General features: G+C 39.5%; 1 protein-coding gene across 3 annotated transcripts; it reads left to right on the top strand.

Annotated features, from left to right (window-relative positions):
• Positions 1 to 1,349: 1,349 nt before the first annotated feature.
• LOC143886177 (Glycosyl hydrolase family 10 protein) lies at positions 1,350 to 17,194 on the top strand. Of its 3 annotated transcripts, none has more exons than XM_077390130.1 (9): positions 1,350 to 1,529; positions 1,703 to 1,807; positions 2,418 to 2,452; positions 2,541 to 2,685; positions 12,998 to 13,170; positions 13,257 to 13,358; positions 14,263 to 14,409; positions 15,711 to 16,352; positions 16,744 to 17,194. In XM_077390130.1, exons 2-9 carry the CDS (start codon positions 1,714 to 1,716, stop codon positions 17,077 to 17,079), a joined length of 1,674 nt encoding a protein of 557 aa, XP_077246245.1. In that variant the 5' UTR covers positions 1,350 to 1,529; positions 1,703 to 1,713; the 3' UTR covers positions 17,080 to 17,194. The 3 variants fall into 3 exon arrangements, with proteins under 3 accessions (XP_077246245.1, XP_077246244.1, XP_077246246.1); XM_077390129.1 differs by having other exon boundaries at positions 1,350 to 1,602; XM_077390131.1 differs by lacking the exons at positions 1,350 to 1,529; positions 1,703 to 1,807; positions 2,418 to 2,452; positions 2,541 to 2,685 and having other exon boundaries at positions 13,033 to 13,170; positions 14,259 to 14,409.

The following is a 17,194-nucleotide window of genomic DNA, read 5'->3' as shown; positions in this document are numbered from 1 at the left end:
ACCTGAACCGGATGGGTTCAACCCAATTTTGGCTCGGGTAGGGTTGGGAAAAGGCAACCCGATTTAATTTCATGTTGAATTAGGATTGAGGCCTTGGCAACCTGAACCGAATCAGACCTCCGTCTTCTAATCTTATCATGATTTTATTTGGGTTATGTTTTTTTTTTTTCCTGTTTGGCCTTAGGTGAACCTGAACCAATCCGACTCAGCCCCGTCCTATTGATGTCGGGTTAGATGGGTTCGGTTAGGGTGTAGAGATTTAGAGGCGGGTTGTGTTAGGGTTGACCATCCTCAACCCGAGGCTCAGATTGGGTCTGGTTAGGGTTGAGGGAATGCTATCTCGGGTTGGGCTAGGGTTGGCCTCGACCTTATCCAACCCGACCTGAGTTACATCCCTATATCTATTTGATTAGCAATGTGAACACGCCTGTGTATACGGCATGAGTTACACCCCTATATCTATTTGATTAGCAATGTGAACACGCTTGTGTATACGGCATCAAGCCACCGTCCCATGCATGGCATTAACCACACGTACAGTACTAAAACTCATAAAGTCAACTTGAAACTGCTCCAAATTCTACTGTAAAAGGACCAGATAGTGGAACCTCACTATTTCAATGATCCAAACCATTCATTTAGTGGTCCTTGCCCTAGATAGGCTGTAATATAAAAAAATCTCCATGGGAAGATGATCCTAGTCCTCTAATATGTTTAGTCATACATGGACAATTGAGAAAAGTTATAAATTTACCTTCTCCAATATGTGGTCACTGGAGCACTGGGAATGGGAGACAAGCCTATGTTTATCCTATTCATTGAAACAGTGAAAATTACTTCGAGGGCAAACCACTTGGGGGGGAAGTACTTTTTAAGTGTACTTCCCTCAGAAGTGTCTTAGTCCAATCCAATAGCAAGGGTCTCTTAAAAAATATTTGCGTCCCAAGAGGGTTAGACTTTCCAAAGCCTTTGGGCCCAACCATACAATCACAATGGACTGCTTTTTTAATTACAGAGATAAAAGCACAAAATCTCCTTTCCTATTGAAAGGTTAGGATTACACATGTCACATGTTAATGAGGCTACTACTCTTATAAAACATCAATTTATCTGGGACTAAGCCCTTATTTTGTTGTAATTCCCCTCCGAAAAGCAAAAGAAAAGAAGAACAACATTGAGGTGGGCCCACGCACCGAAAAGCCAAGATGAGTAGTGCCACGCCTAGTCTTGACTCCTCATAAGTCATGTCCCCAAAATCAATAAACAAAACAACCCTCATAAATGTACAAAGACCCCTGTTTTCGAACCTACTCTCAGTGTTCTTTTATAAGTCAACCAAACCCAATATCTTTCCCACAAAATAGCAACATTACATACTATATAAAGACCACACCAATGTAGTCACGTAAATAGATAGATAGATTTATACATTCACAGAAAGAGAGGCAGATAGAGTAAATGGGGTGGAGGTAACAAAAGGGTCGGTTGTTATTTTCTACATGCAGGCCGCATGTGACTACAGGGCACGGGTGAGAATCTGAGAAAAAAGACTAAGCTCTAACTATTCTTCCTGTGATCTCTCACTCTCTTCCTTTCTTAGACGTATGTTTCTCCTCTCCCTCTCTCAATCTCTCCACCTTACAAAAAAAATGGCATTTTGACACTCTGATACACCATTTTAATGCTTTAATTTCACTGTTAGGTTGAAAGAGCATGAAGAAAGGAAGCGAAATCGTCATCATATTTATCAAACTGTTTGTTTGGTCTAGTTGCTTCCTCGTTCAATCTGGATTTGCTGCCTCATACGGTCTCTCTCTCTCTCTCTCTGATTTTTTTTATTGTTCTATCTTATATTAATGAGAGTCTCGGTTTACGTCGAAATGTCGAGTAAAAGCCCCTTTTAAGTTGCTCAGCAGCGGAAAAGGGACGCGAGAAAAGTCGATGAAATTGCATTTCTATGTAATATTTCATAGAGGAATGATAGATGCGAGGGCCCTCTTTATGCAAGGGCTAGAAAAGGGCCCTTGAATAGACCAACGTCATTTTTAAAGTCGGTTAAGAAACTGAATTCGGTTGCACTTAATGACTGCACTTAATGATGCGGATCTATTCAAGGGCCCTTCTTTAGTCTTGCATAAAGAGGGCCCTTCCATCTATCGTTCCTTTAGAATTTTATTTTCCATGAAACTTTCATTTTTTATGAAAGTATTATTTTCCACAATTTTCCTTTCCCCATATCCAACTACCCACTTAATGCAAATCAACAGTTAAAAGTAGGTTGTAATTCCCAAATCCATGCCCTATAGTTATAGAAATAAAGCCAAGATTAATGACTAAGCAAACCCACTAAACAAGTTCTCTCTCTCTCTCTCTCTCTCTCTCTCTCTGAGTTTTAAATGTTGTATCTTTTATTGCAGAGGGGCCTTGGTATGATTCTTCTGCATACACAGAGGTAATTTCGGGCCAATGCTCTTTAAATGACATTTGCATATCGGGTGGGCCCACCTTTAAAAACCTATCTTCTGAAATCTTTGATGCAGTGTAAAAAATACCCAGAGGCTCCGCTATATAACGGGGGAATTTTGAATGATTTTGGCGCGGGCTACACTGATAACGCAATCCGTGTTGATTCTCCTTCCTATGTCTTGGAGAACCTCCCTCAAAATAACAAATATTGCTTTTCAGGTATTATTTTTCGTTCTATGGTTCGCATTAGCTTTGAAAATCGTGTTCCGCATAGTTTCATGGGATTTTGTCTTATTCATTTAATTCAACTGAGGTGGTTGTCCATGCACAAGTGAGCCGCAAAATGGCCTTCTGCGAAATTGCCTAGCAAATCCACAGTTTCATTAGTGAGAAATGGTGGGACCCACACTATTTTGAAGGAGGAATGATAGAATGAAGAGCGCCCTTGAAAAATCAGCTCCAAGGGGTGGCTGATAGAAGCGCAATTGGAGCTGGTTTTTGCAAGGGTGCCCTTCATTATATCATTTCTCATTTAGAAGTGGGTCCCATTGCTTTGAACCAACAGGAGCATATTTTTCCTTGTGGTATAATTTTAGCCGTTGATGGAGTTTCATAATTTTAGCCCACTGAGTCGAGTTATGAGGAGTCACTGGGTCAACAATCCCTCGGATAGTAGTCTATGCCCAGAATCAAGATTACAATTGATTAATATGGACGATCAATTCTATCCAGCTGTGATCCACCGTACATTTGGAAATGAATGAACATGGAGAGGGGTGTCTTGTTCTAAAGTTTGAGCCCGTGATGTCTTGTGACTTGTGTCGGTGAAGTTAGATCCGAATATGTCGAATGAATTAAACTTTAACGATGAGGACAGTCTTTAGATGGGTCCACACTTTTAGCTTATTCCCTCAGAATCTTTGGCCTTTTCAGGAAAGCAAAAAAGGAAGATGTCATAGAAGGGGCCAATAAATCCATGTTACATTGTTCAGGGTTCTTGTTCTATTTTTTTTGAAAAAATTAAAAAAATTAATTAAAAATCCAATAAAAATTTCATTTCAACTTGGGAGGATTCAGAAATCAAATACTACCTTTTAGGGTGGGAAACAAATTTTGGCATTCTCCTTTTAATTTCACCTCCAGTCATTTCCGCCCTTGATTCTGTTCATTTTTCAACCAAAAATTGAAATGGGGATTAGATTATCAGAACAAGACCCTGATTTCAATGCCTGATTCCGGAAATCAAAATGCAACCTTATTAGTGTGAAATATCTCATCACCGACTTTATAGTCAGTTATTTAGAGTTTTTATTTTACTTTAGTTGTTTGTTTGGAGCTTTGCTTTAACTGTCATGCCCCAAACTGAGTTTCCAGTCTAGGCACATAACAACGACACATATTCACCAAACCACGAATATGTAAGGCATTCACAGTGGAATCATGTAATAAACAGAGCTACTAAAACAATAACTAATTAATTAATTCATCATCAGAGTTATCATTACGAAAACTAAGAATCTTTGTCCAATAGACGACATCAATTAAAACCAAATTAAATAACTAGAAGTTCATTCCAACTAAAACTACTGTCTGAATAGCCGAAATCAATAAACTCCTAATCAATCGCCCTTGCTCACTCCCAAGCCCGTGAAAACGAGCATCTACTGTTCTCCACATGTAATATAGAATGCGTGGAATGAGCTAATGCTCAGTGAAATAAACATGTCTACACTAATAATATAATACCAATTAATAAAAACAGAATAATTAGCAATATATATAAATCTGTAACTGGCATAGCAATCTAGCTAGGAAACTGTATAACTGGCATAACCATACATAACTGTATCTTTTAACTGTGCCTGACGCCTAGTGTAGTGAGACTAGTACTGCTAGCCTATGTAGCCAACGGAACCTCCCTCCAAACTCGTAGGAAGCCGAATCCCAACGATCTCATACAGGATTTCACCCTCGAAAATACCGGGAAAGGTGATACTGCGGCTTGATTCGTGACTTTACTTCGACGGTCTAGAAAAAGTCTCATTCACTAGTAATCATGCAAAACACCTCGTCTCAAAGGACGTTAACTGTTACATGATCACTTAGACAATACCATGTCCTGATGCAAAACTGTAACTATCAAGTCTAACTGGCACATGCGTGCATATGGTAGATCCGAATTAGGAGTCGATACCATACTATGACTATTGACCCTCGTGTATACCAACACAATCAATATCAATCAAGAACATGCATAACTTTGCATAAGAAATCATATTCAATATATAAAACAACTGTGGTAGAACAAGTCTACTCATCGTGGTACTTGTTTGATTAGTCTCCCACGAACAAGGTCTTTTAAATCACTGCGTAGTATCACCTACAGTCCATATTAATCACCAATGAACGTTTTGGATCAGTATTTATGTCCTCAACGGCAGATCTGTGCCCTCAAAACTTATTGGAAAAATCTCCCAAAATCAACCCTTCCTGGTGCGTTCGGGCGTCCGGGGACCCCATTTGGGCATCCGAGCCACCTTCTCAGGCGCCTCTGAGATTTTTCTACTCTTGGATACCTCTCGGGTATTCGTATTCGGGGCGCCCGACCCTTGCCCTTCGGGGGTCCGAACCTTGCGATTTGGGTTTTTCTAAAACCCGCGAGAACACAAGTTTTTTGTCGGATTTTCTACTCGAAAACCCTTCTTTCTTATTCCTTTAACCATGTTAAATACCTTAAAAAGTTATTTATTAATCTATTTAATTGATTAATGCATCTAATGCGAAAGAACGCGAAGATCTTCGAGGGAAAAAAAAATTCTCCTCCACCCTAATCAATGGTTCTTCAATAGAAGAACACAAGGCTTGATTTAATCACCATAAATATAGTATAATCTTTATTCTCAAGAGATTTGAATATCTTTAGAGAGTAAAATAAATCATAATCATATTATAATTTTAATTTCATACCTCTTGGAAGATAGATTCCTCACTTTTCTTGTTCTCCTCTTACAAAAGCTCCACACAATTTCTTTTAGGGTTTAAAGTTCTAAAATCTGTAGCCTAAGGGTTTATTTATAGACTCTTGTCTTTAAGAGTTCGAATTTAACAGGCTTTTGGAAACCCTAACTCACTCCAATTAGGAAACTACTAATTTCTCTTTTTATTTTATTAAGTAAATATAATTTAATACATTTTTTGGGACAAAAATACCCTCTCCCAAAACGTTTACACATTTGGAGTATTTCATTCTCCCCTCCTTATAAAAATTTTGTCCACGAAATGTAGCAACTAGATGCTTACCTGAGAATAAATGCGGATGTTTCTCTCGCATTTCTTCCTCCAACTCCCATGTTGCCGCTCTTTCTGAATGGTTGCTCCATTTGACCTTGACGTAGGGAATTGTTCGACGCCTTAAAAGTTGATCCTTCCAGTCTAGTATTCTTTCTGGTCTTTCATCATAGGTCAAATCTTTTCTAAGCTGAAGCGGGACTTGCTGAATAATATGACTCGGGTCTGAGACATACTTCTGAAGCATCGAAACATGGAATACATTATTAACACCCGCCAATGCTGGTGGTAAGGCGAGTCTGTATGCAACTGTCCTGATCTTCTCAAGAATATCATATGGTCCCACAAATCTTGGACTCAACTTTTCTCGGATCCCAAACCTCATCACTCCTTTGGTAGGAGAGCCTTTAAAAAACACATGGTCACCGGGCTGAAACTCTAAATTCTGCCTCCTGGTATCAGCATAGCTTTTATGTCTACTTTGAGCTGTCTTAAGTCGCTCTCTGATTAGACGTATTTTCTTTTCCGTTTGCTGTACCAACTCTGGACCCAAGATTGCTCATTCTCCAACATCATCCCAGCAAATGGGAGATCTGCATTTCTTTCCGTACAACGCTTTATATGCGCCATCTGAATACTAGCCTGATAACTGTTGTTGTACGAAAACCCAATCAAGGTAATTGTTTGCCCCAATTACCCTTGAAATCAATAGCACACGCCCTCAACATATCCTCGAGGGTCTGAATAGTTCTTTCTGACTGTTCGTCTGTCTGCGGATGGTATGCTGTACTGAAATCCAACCTGGTACCCAAAGCTCTATGTAAGCTCTGCCAAAACTGTGACACAAATTTAGGATCTTTGTCTGACACAGTCGACACTAGAACTCCGTGTAACCTCACGATTTCGTCGACATACCATTCTGCTATCTGCTCTAGAGTAGTAACTCCCACTCCATAAGGCAAGAAATGGGCCGACTTTGTCAACCGGTCAACAATCACCCAAGTTGCATCATTCTTCTGTAGCGTTCGAGGTAGCCCTGTCACAAAGTCCATCGTGATACACTCCCATTTCCACTCGGGAATAGGGAGTGGTTCTAACTCTCCTACCGGCCTCTGGTGTTCAGCTTCCACCTGCTGGCATAATAGGCATTGTGCCACATACTGTGCTACCTCACGCTTCATATTGATCCACTAGAAATTCTCTTTCAAATCTCTGTACATCTTGGCACCTCCAGGATGAATCAAATATCCTGAATTATGAGTTTCTTCTAGGATCTCTTTCTTTAAATCTGCATTGTTTGGCACACACACACCCTGTTACCAAACCTTAATGATCCGTCCTCATGGACTCTGAAATCTGTCTGTGCTCCAGACTCTATTGCTGCTCGAGTCTTCTGAAGTTGTTCATCACTTGCCTGTCCAGATTTTATCCTTTCTAGCAAAGTTGGTCAAACCCGTAGGTTTGCCAACTGAGCCCTTGGCTCAAACTGCATCACCATAATTTCTAGCTTCCTCAGATCATCGAAGATTTGTCTCTTATTCGTGATCAAAGCTGACAATTTCCCTTGTGATTTTCTGCTTAAAGCATCGGCAACCACATTCGCCTTTCTGGGTGATAACTGATCGTCAAGTCATAGTTTTAGCAAGTCTAGCCATATTCTCTGGCGCATGTTCAACTCTTTCTGAGTGAAATGTACTTCAAGCTTTTATGATCAGTAGACACTTCACATTGCTCTCCATAGAGATAATGTTTCCAAATTTTGAGTGCAAACACGACTGCAACCAACTCCAAGTCATGAGTGGGATAGTTTTGCTCGTATGGTCTCAACTGTCTAGATGTATAGGCCACAACTCGTCCATACTGCATCAATACGCACCCGGGCCACTCCTGGATGCATCACTGTATACGAGAAAACCTCTACTCCCAGATGGTATAGGAAGCACTGGAGCTAACACAAGTCGATCCTTCAGTTCCTGAAAACTCTTCTCACATTTCTCTGTCCATGTAAACTTGGTGCCCTTGTGAGTCAACTGCGTCAACGGAACTGCAATACTTGAAAACCCTTCCACGAATTTCCTGTCGTAACCAGCCAATCCTAGAAAACTTTGTACTTCTGATACGTTAGTTGGCCGGTTCCATTCCACTACCGCCTGGATTTTTTGAGGGTTTATGGATACTCCGTCTTTGGAAATTACATGCCCAAGGAATGATACTTCTTCGAGCCAAACTCGCATTTATTTAACTTGGTATACAATTCCTGCTCTCTAAGGGTCTGTAGGACAATCCTGAAATGCTCTTTATGTTCTTCCCTTCCCTTAGAGTATATCAATATGTCGTCAATAAACATGACCACAAACTCATCTAAATGAGGTTTAAAGGTTCTATTCATTAAATCCATAAAAGCTGCTGGAGCGTTCGTCAACCCGAATGGCAATACAAAAAATTCGTAATGGCCATAACGAGTTCTAAATGCAGTCTTTGGCACATCCTCTGCCTTAATCTTCAATTGGTGATAACCAGATCGAAGGTCGATCTTTGAAAACACTTGTGCCCCCTGTAGCTGATCAAACAAATCATCTATCCTTGGCAACAGAGATTTATTCCTAACCGTCACCTTGTTCAACTCCATGTAGTCTATACAAAGTCGCATGCTACCATCTTTCTTTTTCACAAACAATACTGGTGCTCCCCAAGGCGACATGCTAGGCCTGATAAACCCTTTATCTAATAGTTCTTGCAATTGAATACTGAGTTCTTTCAATTCTACTAGGGCCATTTGATAGGAAGCCTTCGAAATAGGTCTCGTGCCAGGCACTAGGTCAATAGTAAACTCTATCTCTCTGTCTGGTGGCAATCTAGGCAAGTCCTTTGGAAAAACATTTGGATACTCCCTCACAATAGGAATGTCCTGTAACTTAGGATCTCCTTGACTGACATCTTTCACTGATGCTAAGAACCCTTGACATCCATTCCTCAACAACCTTCTTGCCTGCAAGGCAAAAATAACTCGAGGAGGTACTACTCTCATACTTCCTCTAAAAATAAACTCTGATTGGTTTGGAATGCAAAACCTTACTATCTTCTTGTGACAGTCAAGATTGGAGTGATTTGTTGCTAACCAATCCATCCCTAGAATGACATCAAAGTCCTTTATCTCTTGGATCACCAACTCTACAAGTATCTTCCTACCTTCTATCTCAACTGTGTAAGATCTGCAGACCTTGTTTGCCACTATAAAATCTCCCATAGGGGTGTATACCACTTGTTCCCCTTCCATAGGCTCAACTTTTAACTTGTTCTTTCTAACGAAACTAGCAGATACAAACAAATGGGACGCGCCCGAATCAAACAGAACATGTGCATATGCATAAGAAATTGATAAGGTACCTGTCACCACAGCATTTGAGGTTAGAGCATCTTGCTCGTTGATGTTATTTACCCTTGCCTGCCCTCGAGGCCCTTGATTCACTTGTCGGTTCTGGTTTGCAGGTACTGGCTGTGCAGGTGCCGCTCGACTAGGTCCTTGACCCTATCCTTCTTTCTTCTGAGGGCAATCAGCTTTCCTGTGCCCGAACTGCCCACCGACAAAACAACCACCAGTCACAGAGGGGCATCCCTTCTCGTCATGACTTCTCTTACACCTTTGGAACCATGCATTTTTGTTTCCACCCTTCCGACTTCCTTGATTCTGGGATGGACCATCTCTGCTTTGATATGGCTTTTGCTTCTTGTATTGATTTCTTGAACTTTGGCCACTTTGAGACTCGGAGTTCTTAAACTTTTTCTTCTGTTGAAGTTCTCTAGCTAGCTGGGCCCTCACTACGCCCTCTTCAATAGCTAAGGCCTTTCCTACAGATTCAGCATAAGTGCGGATTTGGAAATCTTTAACTCTTTGCTTGATGGGTTCTCTAAGACCTTCCTGGAATCGACGGGCTAGGGGGATGTCATCCCCCATAAGTCCTGAACGTGCAAATTTTCCCAACTTGATAAATTTGGCCTCATATTCAGTCACTGTCATGCTCCCTTGCTTCGGATTAAAGAATTCATTCTCTTTTAAAATTTTAATGCCTTCAGGAAAGAACTTATCATTGAAGGCTGTTTGAAAGGAGTTGCCAGTTTCTGAAATTCTGCCTGGCGAGTGTTATGCTTTGGTTGAGGCTGTGGTTGGGGTTGATTCTGCTTCAGTTGCATAGTCACCACCCCCACTAAGGTCTTCACAATATCCCTCAGACTCGGAGATCCAGGTTGTTCCCCTTCCTTCCCGTTCTGAGTCCCAGAAGGAGGATTCGTGGAACTTACTTGTTGATCATCAATTGGAGCTTCCTTATACTGGTTTTCCTGTGGATTCAGATCTGCTCCAATTATAGCATCTGTGTCCATGGAACATCCGTCTGATTCCTGGGACTCCTCTTGTATTGTCCCCTGTGGAGCAGACAATGGTTTCTTGTTCCTTTTGTACTGTTTAGGAGGCATCCTGACCTATGTCAATAAATAAATGTCCATAAGTATATGTTTGGGTTCCTTATATATAAAATTCATACATGAACAAAATTAGATATTAGATATACATATACTTATATACATATATCGTTCCCCATGTGATCTCCACTCTCACGTCGCGTATATGTTCTAGGTGTTTAAGGTCTCTAGGTTTTCAAACCTATGCTCTGATACCACAAAACTGTCACGTCCCAAGCCGAATTTTCGGTCTAGGCACATAACAGTGCCACATATTTATCAAACCACGAATATGTAAGGCATTCACACTGGAATCATGCAATAAATAGTGCTACTAAAGCAATAACTAATTAATTAATTCATCATCAGAGTTATCATTACGGAAACTAAGAATCTTTGTCCAACGGACTACATCAATTAAAACCAAATTAAATAATTAGAAGTTCATTCCAACTAAAACTACTGTCTGAATAACTGAAATCAACAAACTCCTAATCAATCGCCCTTTCTCACTCTCAAGCCCGTGAAAACAAGCATCTACTGTTCTCCACTTGTAACATAGAATGCGTGGAATGAGCTAATGCCCAGTGAAATAAACATGTCTACACTAATAATATAATACCAATTAATAAAAACAGAATAATTGGCAACATATATATATATATATATATATATATATATATATATATATAAATATGTAACTGGCATAGCAATCTAGCTAGCAAACTGTATAACTGGCATAACCATGTATAACTGTATCTTTTGACTGTACCTGACGCCTAGTGTAGTGAGACTAGTACTGCTAGATTACGTAGCCAACGAAACCTGCCTACGAACTCGTAGGAAGCCGAATCTCAACGATCTCGTACAGGATTTCACACTAAAAAATACCGCGAAAGGTGATACTGCGGCTTGATCCGTGACTTTACTTCAAAGGTCTAGAAAAAGTCTCATTCACTAGTAATCATGCAAAACACCTCGTCTCAAAGGACGTTAACTGTTACATCCTCACTTAGACAACACAATGTCCTGATGCAAAACTGTGACTATCAAGTCTAACTGGCACATACATGCATATGGTAGATCCGAACTCGGAGTCGATACCATACTATGACTATTGACCCCCGTGTATACCAACACAGTCAATATCAATTAAGAACATGCATAACTTTGCATAAGAAATCATATTCAATATATAAAACAACTGTGGTAGAACAAATCTACTCACCTGTGGTACTTGTTTGATTTGTCTCCCATGAACAAGGTCTTTTAAATCACTATGTAGTATCACCTACAGTCCATATTAATCACCAATTAACGTTTTAGATCAATATTTATGTCCTCTAGGGCAGATCTGTGCCCTCAAAACGTATTGAAAAAATCTCCAAAAAACAACCCTTCCTAGTGTGTTCGGGCGTCCGAGGACCCCATTCGGGCGTCCGAGCCACCCTCTCGGGCGCCTCTGAGAGTTTTCTCCTCTCAGATACCTCTCGGATATTCGTATTCGAGCGCCCAACCCTTGCCCTTCGGGCATCCGAACTTTGCTATTTGGGTTTTTCTAAACCCGCGAGAAGACTAGTTTTCTTCCGAATTTTCTACCCGAAAACCCTTCTTTCTTATTCCTTTAAACATATTAAATACTTGAACAAGTTATTTATTAATCTCTTTAATTGATTAAGGCATCTAACACGAAAGAACGCGAAGATCTTCGAGGAAAAAAACAATTCTCCTCCACCCTAATCATTAATGGTTCTTCAATCGAAGAACACAAGGCTTGATTTAATCACCATAAATATACTATAATCTTTATTCTCAAGAGATTTGAATCTCTTTAGAAAGTAAAATAAAGCATAATCATATTTTAATTTTAATTGCATACCTCTTGGAAGATAGATTCCTCATTTTTCTTGTTCTCCTCTCACAAAGCTCCACACAATTTCTTTTAGGGTTTAAAGTTTTAAAATCTGTAGCTTAAGGGTTTATTTATAGACTCTTGTCTTTAAGAGTCATAATTTAGCAGGCTTTTGGAAACCCTAGCTCACTCTAATTAGGAAACTACTAATTCCTCTTTTTATTTTTTTAATTAAATATAATTTAATAATTTTTTGGGACAAAAATACCCTCGCCCAAAACGTTTGCAAGTTTGGGGTATTTCATTAACAGTTTATGTAAACCGGTTGGATAGGTATTATGTCAAGTGTGGGTTACTCTCCAACTTTAGTCGATAAGTTAGGAGGAGTTTTAAATAGGGAAATGATAAATGAGCCCCTTTTCATCACTTGGGACACCCAGTAACAGTGTATCAATGACTGCAAAGTGGCTGATGTACTTCACATCAGAAGAATTCAGAGGAGCTGATTGCCACGTACACTGCTGCTGGGTGTCCCAAGTGATGAAAAGGGGTGCATTTGTCATTTCCCTTTAAATATCTAAGATTTCTAGTTGCTTTAGGTTGAAGAGTTTGATTTTATCTTAGTTAGGTTTAGCCAAGGTATATAGTTATGGGTTTTGCTAACAAGTCCCTTAATTGTTAAGGTGCATTGGAAATAATATTTTACACATGTTTTGATAAAAAAGTCTGCGAACATGTGTATTTTTATCAAATCATGTATAAAATGGTTGTAAAATATCATTTCTAATGCACCTTAACGTTAACAAAACCCGATAGATAAAAATAAAACAAACATTATACATTATTACGGATGATCACATATATTTTCTTTAAAGAGATAGTGAATCTACATATTTTCTTTAAAGAGTTTTTTTCCAATCGTTCCTTGATCAGGTTGGGTCAAGATTAGTGGTGCAGATTCTGCTCTCATAAGCGCAAAATTATTATCAGATGGCTCCATTATCCAGTGCATAGGGACTGTCATAGCAAAAAGTGAATGCTGGTCATTTCTCAAAGGCGGATTTGATGTTGACTCGTCCTTGAATTTCTCAGTCATCTTTTTTCAGGCATTTTGCTCTTCTCTAACACAAATTTATACCGGATCATTTCTCAACTATAACTTGTTTCTAATGACAAAGTTCCGATCGTGCAGAATCCAGATGCGGCAACCATAAAGATTTCGGTGGCAAGTGCTTCTTTGCAACCATTTACAGATGAGCAATGGAGAATGCAACAAGAAGACAGAATCAGAACTGTAAGCTAAATCCCTTTTTAGTGTTATTTTCGATGAGTACAGAACATGTTTGGCAATCATTAAAGAAAAACACTTCCAAAACGAGATTTCGTTTGGAAAATAAAGACCACAGTGGAATTGACTGTCATTTCCACAGAGTTTTTTATTTCTTTTTTCTTTTTGGCATTTCGTGGGGTTTGGATGTATGACCCCACCCATAGCAAGGCCTAACAGATGAAGAGTTTGAATCATAGAACATGTAGGCCCTACTTATTCTTCTTATACATTTTCCATATGTTTCTCATGCGTTTCATACATGTTTCACATGAATTTCTCAAATGTTTACCACAAGTTCGCCAAATATTTCCCATACGTTTCTCGTGCATTTAGAAAACATTTCCCCAATTTTTTTCAAGTTTAGGAAATGTTTCCAACACGTTTTTCCAGGGAAACATTTTTCCCACCTGTCCAAGGTGTTCCTGGTAACTATGCTTGTGTGGAACAACCAATTACTCCAAAAGCTTAAACTGTTGGAGATGTTGTTATCTAATCATTTTTACTTCAACACACACCACCCCCCTGCGTCATGTGTGGCCCCTCTTTCTTGGGTTGGCCATACATGTCGCATAGATGGTCCCTCCTTTTTGGGTTGGCCATACACGTGGCACATGTGGCCCCTCTTTTGGGTTGATCCTACATGTGGATTTTTAATATCGAGGAGTAGTTGGGTTTTCGATCCCAGGATTTGGGTAATCTATTATTACAACCCTGTACACACACCATAGATTTTCACTTCACTTTTGAAAGCTTATGTTTGTAAGACAAGCCGGAGATTACCAAATTTCTTGCTTTTTTGATAAGATTCATGTATCCTTTGTGCCTCAATGATCTCTTAATGTGCATAACAATGCATTCTTCTAGACAGGAAAGAAAACGTGCAGTAACCATCCACGTTATGAACGCACAAGGAGAACGAGTGTCTGGAGCAATGATCACAGTAGAACAGATATCTAAAGACTTCCCATTTGGTTCTGCAATAGCCAAAACTATTCTGGGAAACTCAGATTATCAGGTAAGGTCATCTTTGGATACTCCTATTTAATCTTATATCCAAATGGTTTTGAAGTTAGTTATAATTGTTTCATATAATTTTAGAAAGGAAAGTGATTTTTCCAGCTTCTTTTTCAGCATCTCCATCCCCTTTTGCTTGTCTTTTTTTTTTAAAATTTGATTGCATTTCCACACCCTTTTCTTTGACTTCGTTTTAGATTATGAGAACCAATTGTAAATCACAAATCAATAATCATAAATGGTTCTCATAATCGGTGGTTTGGGACTAACAATCGGTTCTCATAATCTTAAACAAACGGGGCTTTAATGTCCTATTAACAATTAAGATTAAACTAAAATAATCTTCTTTTTTTTTTTTTTTGCAAATAAGGATGGGTTATGGGTGTCAAAGGATCCACTTCGGATCGGATCCACCCTTGTCTCGGTCAGGATCCATTCCGATCTCTTATCTGTTGTATCCTTTTCAAATCATGTTTTAGATCCTACTTTTTTAGCCTGACCGATGACAATCCAATTTGAATCAGACTGTCCATCAGGGTGTCTTAGGTCCGACTTACATTGTACACAGTTAGGACTTAGGATTAGCAGAGGAAAGAGGGAAGAAATTTTAGAGCAAGAAGAAATGCTGTTGAAATGAAAAGTGAAAAAATGAAATGTTATTTGTCATTTTGAGTCGGGGTTTTAAGAGAGAAAAATATGAAAGGTATTTTCATACATTTATGTCCTTTGGGATCTAGGATGCTCTATCAAATTTTATGGCTACGTCTGGGTTAAGATCTGATATAATTACAAACCTTAGTATATTGATATAATGGACACAGTTCGGTATCCGTTGGTGTGACCAAATTATGTCCATTAACGTTGGGATCCTTTGATTCCATTGGGCTGTCTGAGTCCATTAAAGCACCTAAGTTTGATCCAAAGAATCCCCAAGTTTCCATCCAATAATCTAATGAGAAAATGGTAATGAGACCCATTGCTCCCTCCAATGCGAATGGGCAGACCACAACTTCTATAGTCGGTAATTCTAGGGTTGCTTTTGGGTACAAACCATATTGCAAATTGGGTGCAAATTGGACCACATTTCACCCAAAGTGCAGTTTGGAGAGTACGTTCAAATTCACCCTAACAGCTCTCATCTTCCCCATATGGTATACTAACATTTGCTACAAATGCTATATCTCATTCTACTACATAATCAAGAGGGCATTTGGAACTCAGACAGAAAATGACAAGGCCTTAGTAAGAAAATGAGGTTTGGGTCTTGGTATCTCTGACTAAATTTTGCCTGATTTATTGCAGAAATGGTTTGTCAAGCGATTCAATGCTGCAGTGTTCGAAAATGAGCTCAAATGGTATGCGACAGAACCTCACCAAGGCATCCTCAACTACACTCTAGCAGATGAGATGCTGAGTTTCCTTAGGGCCAACCAGATAGCCACTATCAGGGGCCACAACATCTTTTGGGAGGACCCTCTCTACACCCCTTCATGGGTCCGAAATCTCACCGACGAAGGCCTTCGAACTGCTGTTAATTCGCGTATAGAGAGTCTCATGAGCAAATACAAGGAAGAATTCGTAAATTGGGACGTAAGCAACGAAATGCTTCACTTCAATTTCTACGAAGAAAGGCTCGGTCCTAACGCTAGCTTGTCTTTCTTTGAGACGGCACAACAATCAGATCCACGAGCTACCTTGTTTATGAATGATTTTAATGTTATAGAGACATGCGCCGATGTAAATTCAACCGTAGACACTTATATATCGAGGCTTAGAGAACTCAAGGAAGGTGGTGCAATTCTAGAAGGGATTGGACTAGAGGGACACTTCACTAAGCCAAACCTTCCTCTTATAAGAGCTATCTTGGACAAGTTAGCAACCTTGGCACTTCCGATTTGGCTAACGGAGATCGACATTAGCAAAACCCTTGACCCACAAACGCAGGTGAGCAACTAAACTTTTTTATTGACAAAAATCTCCTTACAATTTGATGACTAAACTAGACATTAGAAAGAAAAATCACTATTTTAATCAGTGTTCCAAAACGCGAATGCGGGTCAAAATGCTGCCAAAGCAAATCCTTGTCAACTTGGCACAATGTGGTCGAGTACTCAGTTGACACGGTCATAACTCGAGAGAGTCAAAGGAGTTTTGATTGACTTTGTAGGGCAAAGAGTGGACTCAGACAGTAACATGGCCAAGGTAAAAGGGAGTCGACTCGGGGGACTCCACAATGACTATAAGTTTTGAAACTATGATTCTAATGGAACTTTAGCAACTAAACAGATTTTTTTGATGACCCAACTTGATTTCTGTTTGCTTTCTTTCTATACAGGCTGTTTATCTTGAAGACGTGTTGAGAGAAGGGTTCTCACACCCATCAGTAAATGGGATAATGTTGTGGACTGCTCTGCATCCAAATGGGTGCTATCAAATGTGCCTTACAGATAACAACCTTAACAACCTCCCTGCTGGGGATGTGGTTGACAAGCTTCTGCAAGAATGGGACATTGGAGAGGTAAAAGGGCAAACAGATGACCATGGTTCCTATAGCTTTGATGGATTCTTAGGGGAGTACAATGTATCTGTTACATATGGAAATCAAACAAGAGATTCCACATTATCCCTTTGTAGGGGGGATGAGACTAAACACTTTGACATTCAGTTGTAAGCCAATCTATTTGGATTGATGGCAAATAGATGTCATTTATATTTGCTCTTCCATGTGTTTTTACTATTATAAAAAAGAATATAATCATATTGAAGCATTTTGGACAATTTAATAA

The sequence above is a fragment of the Tasmannia lanceolata genome, unplaced genomic scaffold (assembly GCF_043159265.1).
Source record: "Tasmannia lanceolata isolate RefF3 unplaced genomic scaffold, GAP_Taslan_0.1 ptg000011l, whole genome shotgun sequence".
Taxonomy (NCBI): domain Eukaryota; kingdom Viridiplantae; phylum Streptophyta; class Magnoliopsida; order Canellales; family Winteraceae; genus Tasmannia; species Tasmannia lanceolata.
Note: the sequence above shows the minus strand (reverse complement) of the source record. Positions and strands in the feature narration are given on the sequence as shown.